The sequence below is a fragment of the Cricetulus griseus genome, chromosome 2, assembly GCF_003668045.3.
Source record: "Cricetulus griseus strain 17A/GY chromosome 2, alternate assembly CriGri-PICRH-1.0, whole genome shotgun sequence".
Lineage (NCBI taxonomy): Eukaryota > Metazoa > Chordata > Mammalia > Rodentia > Cricetidae > Cricetulus > Cricetulus griseus.
The window spans coordinates 444,401,432-444,424,325 of NC_048595.1; the positions used below are offsets into that span (position 1 = coordinate 444,401,432).

Below are 22,894 nucleotides of genomic sequence, written 5' to 3' on the forward strand. Positions count from 1 at the left end.
CCCAAAATCTAAAAAATGCCATCTGAAACCTATACTAGATTTCCCCATTTTGCTGTAACCCACTTACCTGATGTTTCCACCAACTTGTATGAAAAATGCCTCCATTCTGTTCTGCAGCTATAAACACTAGTGAAACTTTCTACAAGCTAAATTTGGGGGCAACCTGAGTCCTTGGTGCCAGCCATGAACATTCATATTTCACTCATTCCCTTTAAGGTTAGAACTTATTTTCTGACCACACTGTTTTCCTGTCCCAGTAGAGTCAGCTCCTTCCTTAGGGGGGTCAAAAAAAACAAGACAGCTGCTGGCGAGGTCTCCTCTGCCTGCGCTGACAGCTGGGCTGAACTGGCTACAGATATCTGAATGTTTAGCACAAGAGGACAGGCTATGTCCTGGGAGTCACTGGTAATGGCCTGCAAGTCACCAACACCTAGTATCAGGAAGGCAGAGAATAGGCCCAGTTTTTTTCATTTTGTCAAATTATTGAAGAAATTATTATTACAGGGGTGAGAATGTAAGGAGTAATGGGAAGTGACTTCTTAAGCATGGAAATGAAACCAAAAGTTCCCACTACTATAACAAAACTGAAACTGGAATTAGGTAAGTGTTTATGGCTGTGGGATGATGGTGCCTCCCTCAGGAAAACCATTCCTCTAAAATCTGGACATCAGAAAAAAATCGACTCTCAAAGACACCAAGTACCACCATTTCTAATTTTAAAAATTATTTTGTGAGTGCTTATATATATAAAAGCACACATGTGCAGGGTAGAGGAAAACTTGCAAAAGTCGGTGTTGTAGGATGTTTTTGCTTGTTTTACTCTTTCGACACCTTTGATCTTTTTTGGGGGGAGGGGCACCACCCAGCTCCCAAATAAATCACACATGGAGGCTTATTCTTAGTTATGAATGCCTGGCCTTAGCTTGGCTTGAGTCTTCCCAGCATTTCTTAAACTAACCCACCTAGCTTTGGCCTCAGGGCTTTTATCTTTCTTTATTCCTGTATATCTATTCTTTCCTTCTTACTCCGTGTGTGACTGGGTGGCTGGTTCCTAAAGTCCTCCTCCTTCTCTCTCATCCCCAGATTCCTTTTCTCCCGGAGTCCTCCTCATATTTATCCTCTCTGCCTGCCAGCCCCGCCTATTCCTCTCTCCTGTCTCGCTATTGGCTGTTCAGCTCTTTATTAGACCACCAGGTGTTTTAGACAGGCACAGTATCACAGGTTCACAGAGTTAAACAAACACAACATAAACAAAAGTAACACACCTTAAAATAATATCCCCCAACAAGTCCGTTCTCTCCTTCCACATTCCTTCCACTATGTGGGCCCCCGGAATAAAACTCAGATCATCCACCAAGCCTGGCATCAGGTGCCTTCACCCACTGAGCCATCTCCATCTCCAAGGCCTCATTCACTAAATAATTCTAAGCTATGGGAAGTCATAGTACCGACTGAAACAACTTACAATTTTAAAAAGTTAAAAAAAAAAAAACAAAATTCTGGTCTATAAAGACATGAATTCATAGTGGTAGTTTTGGTTTTTTGTTTGTTTTTCGAGACAGGGTTTCTCTGTGTAGCTCTGGAGCCTATCCTGGCACTCGCTCTGTAGACCAGGCTGGCCTCGAACTCACAGAGATCTGCCTGCCTCTGCCTCCCGAGTGCTGGGATTAAAGGCGTGCGCCACCAACGCCCGGCCATAGTGGTGATTTTATTGTACGTGAACCCATGTTTTACAAAGGAAAAGGTGGGTGTGCCGAGGGGCAATTTACTAGAAATCATTTACCGAAAGGAAATAAAGCTGCAACTGACATGTAGCCTGCTGTCCTGGGCAGAGGGCCAGCCCCATAGTACACTCAGTAAGGACGCTTCGCTCTGCCTTACATCCAGACCACTGGGTGGGTGGGTGGTGGGTGGGGGTGTGTCTGTCCGTCTGTCTGTCTGTCTGTCTGTCTGTCTGTCTCCCACCCTTCCCCCCCACCCCGCCCGGATACATCCAAAAGCAACTGCTAGCCCCGCCCACTGTCTCTTTAGCCAATGCGGAGCCGAGGCCAGGAGAGGCCCCGCCCCACGGCCTGCGCGGTCGCCTCCTAGCGGCGGGAGCGAGGGCTCCGCCGCCCGGGGCCACCGGCTGACCTAGGGGGTCATGGGCACCCCGGAGGCTGCTCCGCCGCCGTTGGCGCGCGTCGCCCCCGCGCTCTTCATCGGGAACGCGCGAGCCGCGAGCGCGACGGAGCTGCTGGCGCGCGCGGGCATCACTCTGTGCGTCAACGTCTCCCGCCAGCAGCCCGGGCCGCGCGCTCCCGGGGTGGCCGAGCTGCGCGTTCCCGTGTTCGATGACCCTGCCGAAGACCTGCTGACGCACCTGGAGCCCACCTGCGCCGCCATGGAGGCTGCGGTGCGCGGCGGCGGCGCCTGCCTGGTGTACTGCAAGAACGGCCGCAGCCGCTCGGCCGCCGTCTGCACCGCCTACCTCATGCGCCACGGCGGCCACAGCCTGGAGCGCGCCTTCCAGGTGCGAGCTTCCAGGGGCGGGCCTTCCGGGGCGGGCCCCACATAGAGAGGTCCTTCCGGGGCGTGCCCCATGCTTCACCCTCGGGGCGGAGCCTCTGCGCCCGGGACTATCTGTCGGATCTCTCTCATCTCTTGATTGCAGATGGTGAAGAGCGCTCGCCCGGTAGCCGAGCCCAATCTGGGTTTCTGGGCTCAGCTGCAGAAGTATGAGCAGACACTCCAGGCCCAGGCCCTCCTGCCCGGGGACCCGGCTGAGCCCGAGTAAGCCGCGCCGTTCAGCTGCTGGGGTGGCCAGACGTCTACACTGAAAGGTGTTCCTTCCCTCTTTTCACTAGGCAACGGGCCTGCCCCCTCTTGATGGCAGTACAGGAGTGTCTGCTGAAGAGGGGAACTTCGTTTATTCATCAGGTTTGCATCAAATCCAAATCAGCCAAGTTTTAAGTAGAGAAAATAACATAAAGGATTGATAAAGAGTCTGGGGAGCCTACGACAGTTGACAGAGAGTGACAGACCAGAGTCCTAGCTAGCTGCCTCCTCCAAGGTTTGCAGGCAGAACCTCTTCGTGCTTCTGGACTTCCTTCCGCTCTCTTCTTAGTCTTCCAGCAGGAGGTCGTGAGCCCGCCGTGGGAGGGCGGCATCTGCCCACCTCCCACCACCTTACTTAACTTGTATCAGTGCCAGCGCCTGGCATACCATCGTCAAGCTCCCATTATGCCCTGGGCACCATCCTCCCAGCTGGCAGGCAGGCAGACCCATCAGTTGCCACCCTGTGTTGCTTGTTCTTCTAGTTCAGACACAGCCTCTCTTAGACACCCTGTTTCCTTAGGAGCCCTAGAAATCTAGTCACGACTTAAAGTAATGAGGGAAGAGCCAAGAAAAACCTGGGCAATGTGTGTGAATTACAGATGTGTGGCCACTGGTTAATTCGCAAACAAGTATGAATCAGTGAATAAAATCCTAGAGTTGGGTATTTATGGTTTCCCTTTTCTAATTCTCCCTGCTTATGGTCTCTGGGGTCTGGGTAGTGTGTTTGCATCAGCTTCTTGAAGGTCATGCTCTGTCACCACCAAACAGAATAGACCCAATTTTGCCCCTGAAGAGACTTAAGGATTTGGTTACCTCTGCCTCTATGCAGTGAAACATACTTGGGTCCCCAGGTGAAGGGTTCCCACTTAGAATGAAGAATGAAGCCTTCTCACTTGAGGGAACCCGAGGCACACAGTTCATGATCAAGGCACTGGGGTGCTGGTGAGCACCGCCTTCCCTACCTGCCCCTGTATTTCTGGTGTCTGGCTGTAATGAACAAGCAAGCCCTTCGGTGGTCACTGGTTCAAAATGCTCACTACACTTTGTAGGGAACACCTCGCTCTACTGGTGTGATAAGCTGGTGGTTTCCACCCCAGGGCTGCTGCACAAGCTGGCTTCCTCCACCAGGTCCACAGTAGCCACTAAGGCTTGCAGAGAACAGGACTTCAGGCCCAGGTCCCCCTACCCCCACCCTCAGCCTGTATAGCTGATCCTTGTTCACAACATCTTCCAAAAAGCCACTGTCCTCCCATCAGGGCAGGGCATACCTTCTAACCTGCTGACTTGGCTAAAGTCAAGTCACCTAGAGGTGACAAAGATACAAGGCACATAATGCCCAGGTCAGGTTGAAGGATATCTGTGGGTTGTACAGGGTCCTTTTTATTCCACCAGCTCAGTTCTGGGAGCTATTCAACTGTAGCTTTGGCCTGGCCCAGCTCTCAAACCTCTGCCCCAGGGACTGCAGGACACCCCTCCCCCCAAGAAACCCCACTTTTCTTCTGGGACTTGAGGTATAACAGTGACTGTAACCACAAGGGGACACTCTGTAGCTCTTATCAGTGTTAGGGGGACAGGTTCTTTGGCTGGACACCATTTGGGGACTTGGGAGTTGCAGTCTACTAATACCACCGTGCAAAATGCCCTCTTTGTCTGGAAAGAATGATGCTGGCTAAAATATACGATGGAGGTACCCAGCCCACTTTGTGGAAGTGGAATAGCTGGATCAAGGCTGCCCACATCATCCCTTCTGTTTCCAGAATAGAGTATCACCAGGATAGGAAGGATAAGACCCCAACCTCTGGGGGGTACAATTTGAGAAACTGGGATGGGAGAAACCTACAGTCTACATCGAGAAGGAAAAAAGGAACCCTGGCCAACAGGACAATGCAGGAACTGAGAATTCCTTCTTCGACAATCTGGTGAATGGGCCACTGGACACCAGAAAGTGGCAGTAACCTTAACTCCAGGTCTCCTCACTCATTTTATTTATTTGTTTGCTTTTTAAAGACAGGATCTCAGTAGCCCAAGCTGGCCTCACACACTCCACATACAGCCAAAGATGACTGTGAATGTCTGATGCTTTTGCCTCCCAGCTGCTGGAATGTCAAGTGCTTCCCATCCAAGCCGGGTCTTCCTCGCTCTAATCCTTGCCTCTGGATGACAGCCTGAGCCTTGGAGTTCTTCCCATGTACTGCCCCCTCAGAGAGCACATGAGGCCTGAGGGGCTACTGCTAACGGAAGTGTCAGGCTGCACATGTGGCGGCTCCTCCACTTAGCTGTGCCTCTCTCCCTTGTGGAAGGAGGGAAGGAGGGCAGGGCCACCTGACTTCGTGACTTCCGTTTGGGGAGACTGGATCCAGACAGCTGAGCACTCCCCAGAAGTGACACCGCAGTCACACCATCATCAGAGTAGGAGACAGCCCTAAAAGTTCCCCTCCCTCAGAATCTGTGCCCGCCTCCTGCGGATAGAGACAGATAGCGGGACTCCTCTGTCCACACCCTGGGTTGGTCCTTTGAGTTCCCTTGCTGCGCTAGCCTAAAACGCTCTTGCAACCCTTATATTAGATCTATGAGACAGAACTGCGTTCAACAATGTATCTCTACTTCACACACGTCTCGACTGCAATAAAGCCGACCCTAAAACGAGACCAGTGCAACTGACAGCTTCTCATTATGCTTAATTTGAATCTAAATAGCCACACCTGTATGGGCTACGTACTTGACAGCCTAGCGATTTCCCGAGCCGCTTTGCACCACACGGCCACGGCCCAGGCCAACTGCAGGGCTCGGGGGTGGGGGGAGAGACCGCGTCAGGGGGACCTCAGGAATCAGAGGACCGACTGCCAAGGCGCCGCTGGCGTCCCTGGGAAAGCGACGGTCCCGCCTCCAAGGCTGTCCTCCGAGCCGTAACGAGTGCAGAGCGCAGGCTGAGGACGCGCAGCCTCCCCGGGCGTCCGGCCTCGCGCTCCGCTCCGCCGCGCCCGCCGCCCGCCGCTCCCGCCGCTCCGGCGCACAGGCCCCGGGATCGCACACAGCGCCCCCGGCGGCGGCCGAGTCCAGCCCGAGCGGGGCGGCGCACGGCGCGGGGCCGGGCCGGGCGGCTCCCGGCGCGACTTCCTGTTGTGCCCGCGCCCCGCCGCCGCCACCGCCGCCACCTCCACCGCCGCCACCGCCGCCCGGGGCCCCTCGCCCACTGCCCGCGGCCTGCAGCGGCCGCCGCCCATGGATTTCACCTAGCGCCGCTGGCCATGGCGGCGCAGTGCTGCTGCCGCAAGGCGCCCGGTGCCGAAGCCGCGCCCGCGCGGCCGCCGCCCGAGCCGCCGCCCGCCCTGGACGTGGCCTCGGCCTCCAGCGCGCAGCTCTTCCGCCTCCGCCACCTGCAGCTGGGCCTGGAGCTGCGGCCTGAGGCGCGCGAGCTGGCCGGCTGCCTGGTGCTGGAGCTGTGCGCGCTGCGGCCCGCGCCCCGCGCGCTCGTGCTCGACGCGCACCCGGCCCTGCGCCTCCACTCGGTCTCGTACCGCCGCGCCCCTGCCGCCGCCTCCGATTCGCCCTGCACCTTCGCCTTCCCTGCCCCCGGGTTGGGTCCCCCGCTGCCCGCCTTCACCGATGCTCCTGGCGCGGAGTCCGCCGGCTGCCCCCTGGCCTTCAGGTTGGACCCGTTCACCGACTATGGCTCCTCGCTGACCGTCACACTGCCTCCCGAGTTGCAGGCGCACCAGCCCTTCCAGGTCATCCTGCGCTACACCTCGACCGACGCCCCCGCAGTGAGTCCCGCCCGGGTGGGCCTCAGGCCTGTGGGTGGTCAGCAGGGCTCTGCAGGCACCCCTCGCCTTACCGCTGGGTCAGGTGATATTAATCTGCACTCTGCTTCTGGGACACGTGCAGAGAGTAAGGAGCAGCCTGGCCCAAGAGTCTTCCCCGGGTGCCATCGGTTATTCTCAGATGTTGCCTGCAAGTTCTTGGGATCTTTGAGTGAAGCCCCAGGTCCAGGCCTGGTGGACAGTGGAGATACTCGATAGCATGTTTCTTGGAGGAGGGGGGGCTTCCGGTCAGGGGTTATGTCCCCACCTGGGTACAAAAGCAGCTTCTGGTGGGCCCCTGCTAAGCCAGCTGTAAGAGTCCAGCTTTGAAGGATGTCCTGGGAATGTCTGATACAGAAAGGCCAACCTGTGACCTGGGCCTTCAGATGGCTTGAGGAAACCCGGGTCTGGAGGTGGAATGAGAGACAGAGAGGCCTTCCCTGTAGCTGTGGTGTGGGCTCCCAGAGCTGGATTGTGACATGCTGGGGTAGGTGCGCCCCACCTCCCACCGCCAGCCACACAGGGCTCTACTGAGGCTTTCTGTCCAGGGCCCCCACCATCCCACAGGCCATGATGGAAAAGCAGAGGACTAGGGCTTGTGTGGTGGCCACACAGCCAGTGGGTTTGCAAGAATGGAGCAGGACCTTTGACTCGAGAAGCTCCCCAGGTAGTGGACTGCTCATGTGACATCTACCATGGACACACAGCACACAGGCAGCTCTGCCGGGCCCTTGAAAAGTCCATCTGCCACTGCCTGGGGAGCCCAGATAAACAAGCCAGGAGCCACAAAGAAGCAAGGTGACATCTGGGCAGAAAAAGACCAGATGTGATTCACGTCTGTGGGCTGCCCGTACCTGCACCCTTCTCGGGAGTCCCTGCCATGTGCTGGCCGCTGGTCTCCAGGGCTCCGCCCTCTGCCTGCTGTGGTAGTGCAGGGCCTCTGCAGCATAAGGACTGCTTCTTAGTGCGCCAGGTGAAAACTGAGGGTTGAGCTGCTTGCTGGCTTCTGCCTATGAATATGTGCTGTATGTGCTTGTTCTGTCCGTGGACAGCAGAGTGGTGGGAACAGAGCCCTCAGTGGGCTTCAATAGACAAGGCTAGTGGACAAGGGTGGCCTGATGGATGGGGTTGCGGTTGCTCCAGACAGGCAAGAGCTGCATGGTCCTCATGCACTGAGTGGCTCCAGAGTGACAAAGTTGATCCACACCCGTGGAAGCAGATTGGTCCCTAACCTCAGGCACCTACTGTTGGAGCATTGAGCAGCTCAGGGCTTACATCCCTGTCTGCCCTGTGCCTAGGAAGGATGTAGCAGGAGGCGTCTAGGTTTCCCAGGAGGCCCTGACGGCAGATTGGAGGTGCTGAGGGTTCTAAGGCTCCTCTGTACCCCAACCCAGCAAGAACAGCGTTTTCCCTGCCCAGCAGTATCTGAGTTGGTAGTCATTCCTTATCCACCTGACTATCAGCTGCTTTGCCCTGGGACAGGAGATTCCCACCTCTGAGGCTCGTCCCTCTAAGGTAGTACCTAACACTGGTGTCTGGAAAAGGCAGCCCGCTCACTGGAGCCAAGGCATGGGTGTGAGCCTTAGGGTAAGAGGTAGGCAGGGCCTGAGGGTTCCAAGGAAGAGGAGTGGGGAGGGCTGCTCTGAAGTGTGGCTGCTGTGAGGGGAGAAGGGGGAGATGAAAGAGCACTTGGGGGTGAGTCCTCCCAAAGTGAATCAAGAGCCCACTGGCAACAGGATCTACTGCAGGGACAACCCTCCGTTCAGGTCCCTGGATCCCAGGCCTCTCGAGGCTACATTTTGGAACTAGCTCCCCAGCAGAAAAGGAAGGCACATCTGCCGATTTGCTGTGGGGAAAAGACAGCGCTAGGAGGACCATGAGTGCTGGCAGAGGCCTGACCGGGTCTACGTGGCAAACAACTCACCCAAGTCTGTGTGTGACCTGTCGACAGGCAGCCTCCTGGATGTGGAGTCTGTGGGGCCGGCCTCTGTTTCCAGAGCTGTTGAGGCAGGAATCTCTCCCAGGTCTGGGGTCTGTGGATTAGGCTACCCCCTAGGTCTGTGGGGCAAGAGGCATTACTCCTCAGGGCTCAAGTCTTTGGGAAAGGCTTCTAGGATTTGTCTATATGAAGACAGCACCCCAGATCCTAGGGTCTGTGGCATAGTTTCTGCTGCCACCACCCCCAGTCTGGGGTCTGTGAGCAAGCATTCACCTCCTTCCTCAGCTCTAGAGTCAGTAGGCAGGCAATACCCCACATGTGGGGTCTGTGGGGACAGGCAGTCCCACACAGCTCTGAAAGCAGGTCTGAAAGCAGGCATCTCTCTCTGGGTCTGGGATCTGCGGGATGGATGGCTCCCTCACACACAAGGTCTGGGGTCTGTGGGGCAGGCGAAGTCTGTGGAATAAGCGGCTCCACCACCATCTCTTGTCTGGGCTCTGGGAGGTGTCAGCCCTGCTGTGGGGGGGGGGGGTGTCTGTTCCCCATGATGACAGTCAACCTTGACTGCACACATGTCCACTCACAGAGAAGTGTTTCCTCTCTGTGATTCCTGAGAGGACCTGTATGCCCTTGATCACCAAAATGAAAAATTCACTTTGTTTCAACATTCCTGTTGTCCTAGCAGAGGGCAGTGTGGGGGCAGACATTGCTTTGTAGCCGGAGCTCCTTGGTGGGGGTGGGGCCTGGTGTGGACATCTGAAGATTCCGAATATCTCCACAGCCATGGCTGGGAAAGAGGTTGGCTGGGCCAGCGACCTTGGCCCTGAGAGGGCCGCAGATACTGGGGATTGCTGTCCACTGCAGCCTCAGAGGCTCTGTCCTTAACACTCCCATCATATCAGGGTTTCATGTCTAGCCTTCACTCTGTCCCCAGTGTAAGGAAGCTACCAGCCTATGGGAATTCGCATCCAGGTGTTCTGACCATTCCTCACTTTTCCTTTGGAAGCTCAGCTAATGCCATGGTGGGCATTTTCCTCTTTTCCCAGGCAGTGCTGGGAGATGTCATGGGCCAGCTCCAGACATGTGGCCTCCTGTCTGGAACAAGTCTGGTTGGTGTCGGGCACACACAAACTAGATTGACAGTTCCTGACAGGGGAGGGGAATGAGTGTACCAGGTGGGCAGGTGAAGGCTGCGGGAGCAGCTGTGAGCCTGTAACAAAAACAGCAAGGGCCCTTCCCAAAGCCCTTTGTCCCCAGGCTCTAGACCTAGAGCCCTGGACCAGGTGACAACCTCTGCTTATGTTTCACTTTGCCCGCAGATCTGGTGGCTGGACCCAGAGCTGACCTATGGCAATGCCAAGCCTTTCGTCTTCACCCAGGGCCACTCTGTGTGCAACCGCTCCTTCTTCCCATGCTTTGATACACCGGCCGTCAAGTGCACCTACTCAGCCGTTGTCAAGGTCAGCATCAAGGCTGGGCTTGTTTCTGCTTCTTTTGGGCATTGTAAGAGGCTGGAGCCTACAGCAAGCCTGCAGTTGAGCTCTGGCCTATCTCCTCGTACCCTTCTTGCTTGCCTAGACTAGGATCCCAGCTGCTAAAGGTCATTGTCTTAGTTGGACAGTCCTGCAGAGAAGCCAAAAACAGGCCTTTTTAGGGGGTCAGGTGGCTGCAGGGACCAGGGGCAGCACCAATGAGGACATTCTTGCCAGTTGGGTTCCAGAACCTCTAGATCTGCAGGAACCTGGTGGGGTTTCTTGAGTTATAGCCAAAGAATGGCAGCCTCCACCTGGAGCAGATTGGGGGTTCCAGTGTGTGGTTCTCTGAAGGGAACACGTTCCTTGACTCAACCTGTGAAGCTTTCAGATAAGGATTTGAGGGCTTCATCATGGACATGGGGTTCCCCGACCTGGGTTGTGGTGGTCCCTGATGGGGCCATATGGTTCCCTGTCACAGAGAAGAGGTCCTCTGACCTATTGGGGATAAGTCATCCCTCAGAAGTGTGGTTCCCTTTTCTGGGAGGTGGTATCCTGTAGGTTGCCAATCCTTAGCCTAGCCCATTGCAGGCCCCGTTAGGGGTACAGGTGCTGATGAGCGCGACACGGAGCGTGTATGTGGAGGAAGACGGCGTCTACCACTTCCACATGGATCACCCTGTACCCGCCTACCTCGTCGCCCTTGTGGCTGGAGACCTCAAGCCAGCAGACATTGGGCCCAGGTAAGCCCCGCTGTGCTCCCTGCTGCACTGTTCTGGGAAACTGGGCCTCAGGAAGAGCCAAGAGCCCATGCGCACGACCACCACGCCTCTTCATCTGCTGTCTTCAGACAACTAACTGATCCGTCCAGTGCCCTGCCCGCAGTCTGTCATCACTCCCAGGGCTACCCCACAGCCAGCTGCACTCTTCTGTCCTCACTGGCTCCTTCAGATCATTGACAAAAGGATCTGAATAGACCTTGGGTTTATGGTGCAGTTCCCCTACCTGTTGTGGGAAGGGCCACGACTACAGAGCAGGACCAGACAAGGCAGGAGGAGGATCCAGGGGAGTAAGTAAGGCCCAGGCTTGTCCGCTTCAGCCCGCCTTCTCTGCCTTGTGACAGGAGCCGTGTGTGGGCTGAGCCATGCCTCCTACCCACAGCCACCAGCAAGCTATCGGGTGTTGTGGAACAGTGGCTGAGTGCCGCAGAGCGATTATATGGGCCATACATGTGGGGCAGGTATGTCCTGTCCCCTGGTTTTCCCAGTGGCGTTACTCTTTCCCCTCAGAGAAAGAAGTAGGGATAGACCAGGAACTCCTGGTCTAACCCTGGGTTCCCTGTCCTCTGTCGCCTGGGGAGGAAATGATACTGTGGGGCTGGGCTGGCATCCCAGGTGGAGAGTAGAGTTGTGTGCTTGGTGAGTCATGGCGGAGCCCTTCCATTCCTCACCCTGCACCCATGGGCACAGATATGACATCGTTTTCCTGCCACCCTCCTTCCCCATCGTGGCCATGGAGAATCCGTGCCTCACCTTCATCATCTCTTCCATCCTTGAGAGTGATGAGTTCCTGGTGATTGATGTCATCCACGAGGTGGCCCACAGCTGGTTCGGCAATGCTGTCACCAATGCCACTTGGGAGGAGATGTGGCTGAGTGAGGGCCTGGCCACCTATGCACAGCGCCGCATCACCACAGAGACCTATGGTATTGTCTGGGGCAACCATGGCAGGGTGGAGTAGCCTTGGGTCCTCTGGGGCACCAATTGCAAGGGGCACAGAGCCCTGCCTAGCCTTCGGCTTGACAGTGTCTTACAGTCTCTAGGGTTAGGTGGTGGGTAGAGTGTGGCAACCCTGCTACAGATACTCCCTCCTCCCTGACCTCCACCTTTTCTCTGCTCTGACTTCACTCAGGGGCAGCCTTCACCTGCCTAGAGACAGCCTTCCGCCTGGATGCCCTGCATAGGCAGATGCGACTTCTTGGGGAGGATAGTCCAGTTAGCAAGTTGCAAGTCAAGCTAGAACCAGGTACTCTCTACTCCAGGCCCTCCTTTCTGCCCGTCACTTGCCCTACTGGGGCTCCTGTACCTCACCATGCCTGAATTCCTTCCAAGGCCAGGCTGGGTGTCCACAGCCCCAAAGAAAACCTCTCAGGTGCCCTTGGCTTGGCACAACCCCACAGCGTCTGAGCACTGGCTGTCGTGGTGTAGAGCAAGCTCCATCACTGTGTACCCAGGATGTTAGTTCTCATGTGAGGGACTGTGGCCCTCCCTTTGCCTGCTCCTCAGTTCTAGACCTACTGCCCCAGCCCCACCATGCAGGACACAGGTGTCAAGCGGCATCCCAGACAAGGCATTTCCCTGCAGGAGTGAATCCCAGCCACCTGATGAACCTGTTCACCTATGAGAAGGGCTACTGCTTCGTGTACTACCTGTCCCAGCTCTGTGGGGATCCCCAGCGCTTTGATGACTTTCTCCGAGTAAGCACATGGGCCCTGCCACTCCTGTCCAAAACATCTTCCAGCTGGCAGACATGGCCCTTCTCTGGGAAGAAGGGGCCTGGGGACTGGATTGGGACTTGGCCTTCTGAGGCACTGTCCCCTCCTCCTCCTGCCCTTTCAGCAGGGCCTATGGGCCACCTGGACTGTGATGCACATCTTTAGAAGATGTCCCAGTGTGCCAGCCCCGCTCTGCCAGAGCTAAACATCCCCAGCCTTCCATACCTGCTAAGGCCATGCCCCTCATCTCACAGGCCTATGTGGAGAAATACAAATTCACCAGCGTGGTGGCCCAGGACCTGCTGGACTCCTTTTTGAGCTTCTTCCCCGAACTGAAGGAGCAGAGCGTGGACTGCCGGGCAGGTGAGGCCACCCACTCTGCTGCAGGCCCACGGGCCGGGAACAAGATGGCAGTTGGGACTGGAGGGAAGTTTGTCAACCCCTATGCTCTAGGTCAGGGTATCACGAGAGTAAAAGGAGTCTGCACCTCCTAATCTAAAGGAGAGGGGACAGAGGCTTCCCGGACAAGGTGGCCCCTGGGCCAAGCAGCCAGTGGGAAAGGGCTGTGGAAAGAGTGTGCAAAGTTCCTAGAAAAGGATCAGCAAGGTGGCAGGACTGGCCCTGGGACTGGCTGGTCCTGCTTGTGCATAGTGGGGGTCTGAGGGCTTGAGGACCAAGGGAGACACTGAAGGAGCTGGGTATCTAGAGAGAAATCAAGTTTGCCAGAGGATTTCAAGGTCCAGGAGTCGTGAATTTTGGAAGGTATATCAGTGCACTGTGGGATTGGTAAGGGTTCTCAGAGTCTGTGTGCTTCACTGAACATTACAGTGCAGAGCCTTCTTGGCCTCAGTGCTGGATACAGGCCAGGCATGTAGCAAGTAGCTCTCCTCTGGTGACCAACCCAAGCTTTCCAGCCTCCCTGTGTCCTTCATAGGAGCCCCCTCCAAAGGCTCTAAGGAGAACTGTTCATATTCTTTGAGGGCCCTGGGTCCTGGAAGAGACCACCTGCCCAGGGATACCCTCTGGGCTTGGAGTCTCCCTGGCAGGCTGCTCCAGTGGCCCTTCCCCAGCCCAGGCAGGGACCCCAGGCCTGGTCTTCCTGCAGGGCTGGAGTTCGAGCGCTGGCTCAATGCCACAGGCCCACCACTGGCTGAGCCAGACCTGTCTCAGGGGTCCAGCCTAACCCGGCCTGTAGAGGCCCTCTTCCAGCTGTGGACTGCAGAGCCCCTGGAGCAAGCAGCAGCTTCAGCCAGTGCCATTGACATCTCCAAGTGGAGGACCTTCCAGACAGCACTGTTTCTGGACCGGCTGCTAGATGGATCCCCGTTGCCCCAGGGTGGGTCCCGCAGTCAACAGGGTAGCCTGGGGAAGGGGTGTGGCTCCTGCTCAGCCCTGACCTGCCCACCACCCCACAGATGTGGTGATGAGCCTGTCCAAATGCTACTCGTCCCTGCTGGACTCCATGAATGCTGAGATCCGCATCCGCTGGCTGCAGATCGTCGTCCGCAATGACTACTATCCCGATCTCCACAGAGTCCGCCGCTTCCTGGAGAGCCAGGTGCAGCTGCATGGAGCCTGGGGCATGACTGGGGGAGGGACCCAGCCTCTCCTCCGGGACCCACCTCACCCCATCAGACTGTCCACTCAGACAGGCCAGGCATATCCTGGAGAGGGAACTAGAAGCCATCAGGCCCACCCGAGGTTGAGAGCAGAGAGGCCACAATACAGGTGAGATGGGAAAGACGGCAAAACTAGTTCACAGTGGTCTGAACTCCACCACAGAGTCCAGGGATCGCCACAGGCATCAGCCTTGAGCTAGCTGGACTTCGGGCCTGGAGGTATCACCTTCCATGTCTGGGTACAAAGGCCATCCAAGCTTCTCAGGTAGACGTCAGCGTCACCATTTCTTGCCCAGTCCTTCCGCGCCAAGCTCTCAGAGACACCCTGGAGGGAGCAGTGAGGGTGAAACTGCTGAGGGTCCTGTAGCGTGAGTGAGTCCAGGCCAAAGTGCTCCTGAGCAGCGGGCGCATCTGGATCTGGGTGGTGGAAAGCCTTCCCACAGGAGCCCACTGGTGTGACCGGGTGCTCGCTCTCCACAGATGTCACGCATGTACACCATCCCGCTGTATGAGGACCTCTGCACCGGTGCCCTCAAGTCCTTCGCGCTAGAGGTCTTCTACCAGACACAGGGCCGGCTGCATCCCAACCTGCGCAGAACCATCCAGCAGATCCTGTCCCAGGGGCTAGGCCCCAGTGTTGAACCCACTGCAGAGACCAGCACAGAGCTGGGCAGTGCGGAGGCAGACACGAACCCAGACTCGCCAGCCCTGCTGCTCGGGGATGAGGCCCCCAGTAGCACCATCTCTCTCAGGGACGTCAATGTGTCTGCCTAGCCTTGGTGACTGACCCTCGACCTCCCAGACACCACGATTGTGCCTTTTGTGGTCCTGGCTGCCATGACTGCGCCTTGGCTCTGGCCACGAGCTCTGCCCAGGACCATAAGCCCCTCCCATTGTCTCCAGGTCAGGGGCATGGGGAAAAGGATCTTGTGTCCATTGAGGCCCATGGACCAGGGCCCACCCTGTCCCTGCTCTCTTACACTGCAGGCCCCAGGGCTGGCTCATACCCACCATGCCTCCTGCCCCAACACTGACAGCCATGCCTCACCCTGGAAGCCAGCATCTGCTGAACACTGTTCTGAGGACAGTGACCCCAGCAGTCCCACAGCAGCAACCACAATGTGCCTTACACATGCCAGAGGCCCAGGATGCATGGTCCTGGGATTGTGCTTTTCTGCTGGGCCCTGTGTGTGGCCCCTGGGCTAGACTTGCTGGAGGGACAGAGGGCAGAGGAACAAGGACACAGGCATTCCATCAGTTAGGGATAGGGACAGATGGAGAGGACGAACCTCTCAAGCAGGCCTCAGTCTGCACCTGGAGTCCAGGCCCCAGAAGCACAGGGAATAGCATGTCCTTGTGGCTACTTGGGTACCACTGGTGCTCTCCATGCCTGTCCCAGGCTGTGGGCTTCAGCCTGGGGCCGCTGCAGCAGGAACCATGGTGACTGTCCCATTAAATCTCCACTCTGCAGATCTTACCTCCCTTCCTGTCACTACCTTGTCTTTTGTACCTATTCAGCTGCCGAGGGTAAGACTGGAAGAGACGACAACTGGTCACGGGAACCATGGTCATAGCCTATCCCAATATACCGACATCAAGAGCCAGGTGGGAACCTACCCTGGAGGCCAAAATAGGGGTCAGTAGGTGGCCTCTTGTTCTCATCACCTCATCAGACCTTGGCTGAGCACGATCTCTTCAGGATCCTAAAGAGGTTGTTTGTTGCCCTTATTCTGGACTTTGACTCTGTAATTCTGACCGCACCTCTGGCTCAGCACTGGGGCACCCAGACCTCCACAAGCAGGCTGCAAGGGAGGTGCGGGGGATTGATTGGGAGGTGCTGAGACTGAACTCTGGCACAGCAAGCTATGGGGTTAGATACCTCTGCTGACAAAGGGAAGCTCCGTGTTCACAGGGCAGCAAGTGGAGCCACTCTTTATGGCTTCTCAAAGACAAGCTGGTGACAGGGCCACAGCTGGGACCACCTGGTACTCCGCAGCCTCCAACTTTAGCAGCATGCTATGGCATGTCGTCCCAACCCACTGCCAGGCCAAGTCACAGCCAACTCCATACATGGTCCCAGGAAAAGGTGAGATGAATAACTTGAAACCTCCACCACTAGACACGAAATTCACCTTCCCTCCTTTTCAGGGATCTCCCCTCAGCAGAGGCAGCTATAGCTTCCTCTAGTCATACGCCCCAAATGACTTAGGGTCACCTTTGTTGCAAGATTATGTGCCTGGTGCCTACCTGAGGCTCTATCCCATTCAAGAATGAGAAACATTCTCACAACCAGCAGGGGCAGAGGGGACAACTGCCGTGACACCTTACAGAAGAGAGGTGTTACTGTTCTCACTGCTGCAATAGAATCTAGCAGAAACAAAGGATAATTTGCTTTGGCTGTTTTTTTAGGCCTTCGTAGCAGGGAAGGAACGGTGATGTCAGTGGCAGTGGGGGCTTGCAGAGATTCCTCAGCACTACGCAGCAGAGACAGTAGTCCAGAACTGCAAGCAAATACAAGGTCCCTTAGGGACCTATTTCCACCACCTACCTCCTAAAGGTTTGATAGCCTTCAAAATAGCACCATAACCTGCCGGCCAAGTGTTCCAGATCTAAGCCTGGATTGGGGGGTAGGAGGCACTTTCAGATTTAAAACATAATGGGAGGCTGGGGGTAGGGTGCCATCTGATCTTAGTTCCACCAGGTGGCATGGCCAAGAGTCCTGGGTATTCCACTCAGCTTTGCTCTCTCTGGCTCAGGTGCCACCATCCAGAGGGGTCACTCCTGAAGATGTTCACACAGCCCTCCTTCAACAGCAGAATTGCTTTCAACTTGTTCCCACTAAGACTGCTTTTAAGTCTGTCACCACCAACTCATCTAGGCTGCTCATTTCTTTGACAATGCAAGTTGACACCTTTGTGGTCTCCCAGAGCATGGATTCCAGCTCCAGGTGTCCCCGCTGTACCCAGGGTGTCCTCCAGACACTCAGATCTGTACAAAATCAAGTGACTCCCAGCAGTTACCAGCATAGAGTGGTGCCCACCTAGAATTCCATCCTTAGTGTCGATCTGCCATGGCTCTGTGTGCCATTACAGGTACAGAGGAGCACACTTTCAACCACATCCTTGCGTTCCTGGTCTTTATCTGTGCCCTTCCTTCAGCTGGCAAAGCTGGACTGCCTTAGTCTCTTCCCTGTAGTATCTTGCTAGGGCAGCCTGTAGCTGTCCCTCACAGCCAGTGTTTCCAGCTTCCTCTACCATGCCTACCGCACTCTTCCACACACTCTCTGCCTTGTGAGTCCTCCATTTAGGTGGGCTTCAACAGATGTTTGGATGTGAGGACATCCCACGGCAAACCAGCATTTCAAACCCCAATGTTTGCTGCCAACCACAGCCTACCCCAGTCAATACCATATGCCCAGTGTCCTGTTGGCCAGCACCCCTCCTCCAAGAGGGCTTCTGCATTAGAGGCTAACTTATACCCTAACCACAGACAATGATGAGAGCCACACGGGAATGGTGGGGGTATGTTGTCTTTTTCTCCCTCTGGGGCTACCCAGGGACCTGTGCTGATGGAGGGGATTTCAAGTGTTTCCAGACAATGTGCCAGGGATTAAGAGCCATAGAGGGGGTCATACCCCATTTCTACTCCCACAGTCCACCCTGGTCTATGTAGAGTATTTAGCAGGTAATACTAGTTAAGGGCTGAGGTGGAAAGTTTGGGGTATGTCTGCATTTCAAGAGAAGGGATGAGCTAAGCGTGGAGGAGCATGGTGTCAGTGAAGCAGTGTGACAGGGTCAAAACATGGAGAGGGGCCTGAAGAGATGGCTCAGTGGGTAAGAGCATAGACCTGTTTTTCCTAAGGACACGGGTTCCATTCCCAACACTCAACATGGCTACTTGCAACTGTTAACTCCAGTCCCAGGAGCTCTGACACTCACTTTGTACCTCTGTGGGTACCAGGCATACATGTGGTGCACAGATGTTTGTGTAAACCAAACACCCATACACGTAAAATAAAATTGAAAAACATTTTAGAGGTCAGGCTCCTGATGGAAGAGACTGGAATCCGCGGAGACCTGAAGCCTGCCTGCGGCCATGGTAGGAGGAGATGGTGGGTCTGCATATAGTCCCCATGTCACCTAGAGCCTTTACCCAGGTTCTTAGAGCCCTGAGACTTTCTTTAGGCCATGCCCTGTGCAGTCTGGAATGTCCATTAGCACTCTTCTCCATAGAGACTTGGAAAGTTTTCTGGGGAACTTCTGGCATAAAGACAAGGCACAACTGAGCTCACCCACTGGTTAGTGCCAACAATGTAAAGGAAACATGGAACAAATCAAGCGTGCACTTGAGACACAGCTGGGGAACACTGGCAGAGAACAGAGCACACGGCTCACACATAAACAGGAGAGGGTGTAAAACAGCCTACACAGATCAGAATCAGCCCTGTGAAAAGTAACAATGGTAACAGAAACACCAGGGACCTTGGACATTTTTTCATTACTATTTTATATAGGAAACACTGGGGTTCAGGATGGTGTTTTCATAGTCTATATACTGTACTCATACCTTCTCATGCCCCACTTCTCCACTAAACAAATTTCCTCCCATCCCCTTACTCACTCACTCCCTTCTGAGTCTGGCTTCTTTTTGTTCTGTGTGTGTGAGTGTATGTGCCTACATGTACACAGGTCATCTGCATGAGTAGCCAGTGTTCTTAACCACTGAACCATCTCTCCAGCAAGTGCCCAGCTTTTTCATGTTAACATGAAACCTCTAGTTTTATCAAATTCCCTGCCAAGGACATAGTTTCATGCTTCTCTGTGGATGAATAATACAGCACTATAATTATTTACCACATTTCCTTTATCCATTCATCTGCTGATGGACGTCTAAACTAATACCATATCTTGACTGTAGTGAACAGTGCTACAATAAACACAGATGCATGGGTATCTCTGTTGTAGACTTAGATTCCGTCAGATGCAAACCCAGGCGTGCTTTAGCTTGATCATATGGTGGTTATAGTTTTAATTTTTTAAAGAACTTCCATATTTATATCCAAGGTAACTGCACTGGTTTACCTCCAGCAATTTTTGTTTGGTTGTTGATTCTATTAAGTCTTCTGGCTGATAGAATCTCAATGTATGGTGTGTGTGTGTGTGTGTGTGTGTGTGTAGGGATGTTGAAATTTTTCATGTATTTACTGGTCATTGGTGTTTTGTACTACATTATTTGATGTGTGTGTGGATGCACTAGGGCATTGGTGTGCATGTGTAGGTCAGAATAATCTATGGAATAGGCTCTCTCTTCCACAGATAGAACTCCCATCTTCATGCTTAATGGAAAGCACTTTTACCTGCCCAGCCATCTCACCTGCCCTGTTGTTAGAGATCGACCACCCGTCAATAGGATATAGGTTTTCTTTATTCAGATACACCAGCGAAGCACAAGCCAGAGCGTGCCCAGAGGCAGCAAGGCAGGGAGGACAGAGAGAGAGCGGGCCCCCATGTGTCTGCAGCCCTGAACCTATCCTGACCTCCCCTTGACCACACCCTGACAGGCATGGTCAAGCACACCTGTAGCCAGCCCTTAGGAGGCGTGGTTACAGTGTCTTCCCTACACCCTGGATTTATTCTTTTGAGAACTGTATATTTAATTCATTTGCTCAATTATGATTGAATGATTTGTGTGGGGTGGAGGTTTTGTATCTGTTTTTTTGGGGGTTCTTTATAGATGCTAGATATTAATCTGTCAGATGTACAGTTGGAAAGATTTTTCTCCACTCTCGGCTGTCTCTTCACTTTTCTTTCTTTTGCTATACAGGAGCTTTTTAATTTTGTGCCAATCCATCTGTCATTCCTGTTGTTTCATGGATTATTGGAGTCTTTCAGAAAGTTTTTGTCTGTGCCTAGATCTTGAAGGGTTTTATCTAGCAATATGAAATGTTCAGGTTTTAAAGTCTTTGATCCATTTTGAGCTGGTTTTTGTTGACGGCAAGAGAGTGATCTAATTTCATTTTCTTACACATAGATGTCCCCTTCCCAGCATCATTTGTTGAAGGTGGAGTCCTCAAGCCCTTTAAAGTTCAGAAGACTATCCCAGAAGTCAGACACTGAGCTTTACACTTTGGTTTTGCTATGATTTGTGACTGTGCCCTGGTCCTTCCCTGTGGGAATCAAAAACACTTTTTGTTGTTTGGATTCTTTTAAAATATTTTATTTATTTATGTATACAACATTCTGCTTCCATGTATTTCTGTACACTAGAAGAAGGCACCAGATCTCATAACGGATGGTTGTGAGCCACCATGTGGTTGCTGAGAATTGAACTTAGGACCTCTGGAAGAACAGTGAGTGCTCTCTCCAGCCCATTGTTTTGATTCTTATGGGAACCCCCAGTTATGAGACCTTGGGTATTTTAGAGAAACTTTTAAATTTCAGAGACTATGAATATTTTAAAGACATGGAACTTATAAGTCATGGAACGTTTTAAAGGCTATGGAACTTGTAAAGTTATTTATGTTTTATATGGTGTTATTAATACAAGATCTTGGGAATGAACAAAAAATGGCGTGTGATATGTATTTTTAAATGACAAGAGTGCTACCTTCCTTCACTCACTCCTAGAGTCCCAATTCTCTTTGTGATGACAGACCATGACATCTGACTGAGGTGGGTCACAAAACATGGTGGCTTGCACTTCTCCCTTCTGTTGAAATTCCCTCTGGCAATTACCTCTGCCCTCAGGTAATCAGCTTGTGCAAAGACTAATCATGGTGGCCACACAGTGAGGAAGTAAGGCTTCACTTGAATTTGGAGTGGATCCTCTAGTCCCAAGCGAGCCTGCAGATAGGTTCAGCCCTGGCCTCACATCTTGACCTTATGTTCTGAGAGATCCTAAATCAGAGCCACAAATGACTTGCTCCCAGTTCCCAGCCTAAGGAAGCTATGAAACAGTGTTAAGTTTTACTTAGTAGATGATGCAAACAAAATTCCTGCATGTCTGGCCACAAAGACCAAAGTTTTCAACAGAACAGTTACATCTAAAGTAACCACATGTTCAGTGAGCTCCAAATTAAGGTGACTCTGCCAGACCAACCAGAGCACTTAGCAGCATTGCTGTCTGCACTGGGTTCACAGTACCTTGGTCTTTGTCTTCTGGCATGTCTCCATGGAATTACAAGCTGACTTCAGCAATAGAAATCACCCCAGCTGCACATGTTGGCACTTGGAGGGATGGGATACCTGTCTTTGTATCTTCTACACACCACACTGGGGTGACCTCAGCAGACATCAGGCTACATTGTGTGTGTGCCCAGCTGCTTTCTTATCTACAACTTCATTGTAGTACCCATGAGGCAGTTTTGAGGATTGAGTAATGGGGTTTAAAGCAGGTGACTGGCCCCGGGCTCTGTGTAGGCCGTGAGATGAAGTTTTGGGGGAATAGTTTAGGGTGCCATGCACCTTGTTTGAGACTTAATCTCTCTCTCTGGGACCCAAGCTTTGTTGGTTTAGGCTAGGCTGAGCTAGCATCCAGCAGGGGGTCCCAATCTGTGTCTCCTCAGCCTGGGATTATAAAACCATGCAGTCATGTTCTGGTTTATATGTGGATGCTACAGATGGAACTCAGGTTCTCATGCTTCTGCAACAAGCACCTTACCACTGAAGCCATCTATCCCTAACTACTGCCTACCTAGATCTGGGGCACACCCTCATTTCTTAATTTATGACCTTGGAGCTAGGAAGAGGTCAGACTCCATAGATGACTTTCGCTACCAGAAAACAAAGAACTAAAACCAGGGATATTCTAAGAGGGTAGAAGCTGTATGGTGGGTCCCAGCAGACATGACCCCAAGACTATACCCTCAGCTCAGTACTGTTTTCTCTGGCAGCTATTATTTGTCCCCTCTCCAAGACCGAGTCTGCCTGTTGGTCCCCACTACTACCCTCAATCTAACCTGGGTAATCTGCATGCTGCCCCTGGTTTTCCTTTGCTGCTCAGCTGTCACCACTCAACAGTGGACATACTGGGGTTCAGAAGAAGCTCTCCTGAGAAAGTCAGGGAATACTCTCTTGAAAAACCAGAGTAGGCAGAAAGAAGGGTTTAGAAAGCAGCAAGGAGGGTTCAAACAGGAAGCAGCAAGAAGGGCTAAGGTTCCAAAGGACCCCAAGACATCCAAGGCCTTGCAGAGAAAGTGTTTTGTATGTTTCAGGCCTCCCACTCAAAGGTGAAGTGACCATGGACATCAGTGTAATGAGGGACTCTCACACGACACTGTGATATGAGCTGGCAATTCCTTGCATGAAGAACCTCCAGCTGACAGGATTTTGTTATTTTGAGACAAGTTCTTGCTATGTGGCCCAGGCTGACCCCACAATCCTCTTGACCCTGCCTCTTGAGTGTTAGGATTATAGGGGTTCCACCACAGCCAGTTTGGGCTCAGACTTTTTAAGTGCCTCAGTTATAGGGGCTTACATCAGAGCCAGCTGCCTCCATATCCCTTTTCATCTGCCCACCTGGACTACTTCTTTCTGGTCCTTCTTGGTACCCTAGGATCCAAACCCAGTGATGGAGATGGGCCAGGAGGAACAGGAAAGTCCTCTCCAAATTGGCTGAGGGAGCATCACTACATACTGGAAAGCAAATTGATCACAGGGCTCTAGAATAGAACAAGTCAATCAATAAGCTGCCCTAACACCTAACACCATCTGACTAAAGTACACCCATCTGCAGGCTTAGACTAACTGCCTAAC

General features: G+C 53.5%; 3 protein-coding genes across 12 annotated transcripts in view; 2 read left to right on the forward strand and 1 right to left on the reverse strand.

Moving 5' to 3' along the window:
- The window catches only part of Ankmy1 (ankyrin repeat and MYND domain containing 1), a 46,627-nt gene extending 39,837 nt beyond the window's left edge, over positions 1 to 6,790 (reverse strand). For all 5 annotated transcript variants that reach the window (XM_035441149.1, XM_035441148.1, XM_027397631.2 and 2 more), the window contains exon 1: positions 6,653 to 6,790. The gene's annotated coding sequence lies outside the window, so the exon portion shown is untranslated. The remainder of the gene's footprint in view (positions 1 to 6,652) is intronic.
- Positions 2,059 to 3,481, forward strand: Dusp28 (dual specificity phosphatase 28). Its single transcript, XM_027397636.2, has 2 exons — positions 2,059 to 2,512; positions 2,654 to 3,481. The coding sequence occupies exons 1-2, from the start codon at positions 2,144 to 2,146 to the stop codon at positions 2,774 to 2,776; spliced, it is 492 nt and encodes a 163-aa protein (XP_027253437.1). The 5' UTR covers positions 2,059 to 2,143; the 3' UTR covers positions 2,777 to 3,481.
- Rnpepl1 (arginyl aminopeptidase like 1) lies at positions 5,943 to 17,260 on the forward strand. Of its 6 annotated transcripts, none has more exons than XR_003481607.2 (13): positions 5,946 to 6,581; positions 9,876 to 10,016; positions 10,620 to 10,771; positions 11,152 to 11,268; positions 11,498 to 11,733; positions 11,940 to 12,053; positions 12,392 to 12,504; positions 12,777 to 12,885; positions 13,628 to 13,858; positions 13,938 to 14,080; positions 14,622 to 16,227; positions 16,551 to 16,768; positions 16,898 to 17,260. XR_003481607.2 is itself a non-coding variant. In XM_027397635.2 (12 exons), exons 1-11 carry the CDS (start codon positions 6,066 to 6,068, stop codon positions 14,506 to 14,508), a joined length of 2,076 nt encoding a protein of 691 aa, XP_027253436.1. In that variant the 5' UTR covers positions 5,943 to 6,065; the 3' UTR covers positions 14,509 to 14,513; positions 14,622 to 14,760. The 6 variants fall into 6 exon arrangements, 3 of the variants coding, with proteins under 3 accessions (XP_027253436.1, XP_027253435.1, XP_035297041.1); XR_003481608.2 differs by having other exon boundaries at positions 16,551 to 16,698; XM_027397635.2 differs by lacking the exons at positions 16,551 to 16,768; positions 16,898 to 17,260 and adding an exon at positions 14,305 to 14,513 and having other exon boundaries at positions 5,943 to 6,581; positions 14,622 to 14,760.
- The last annotated feature ends 5,634 nt before the right edge of the window (positions 17,261 to 22,894 follow it).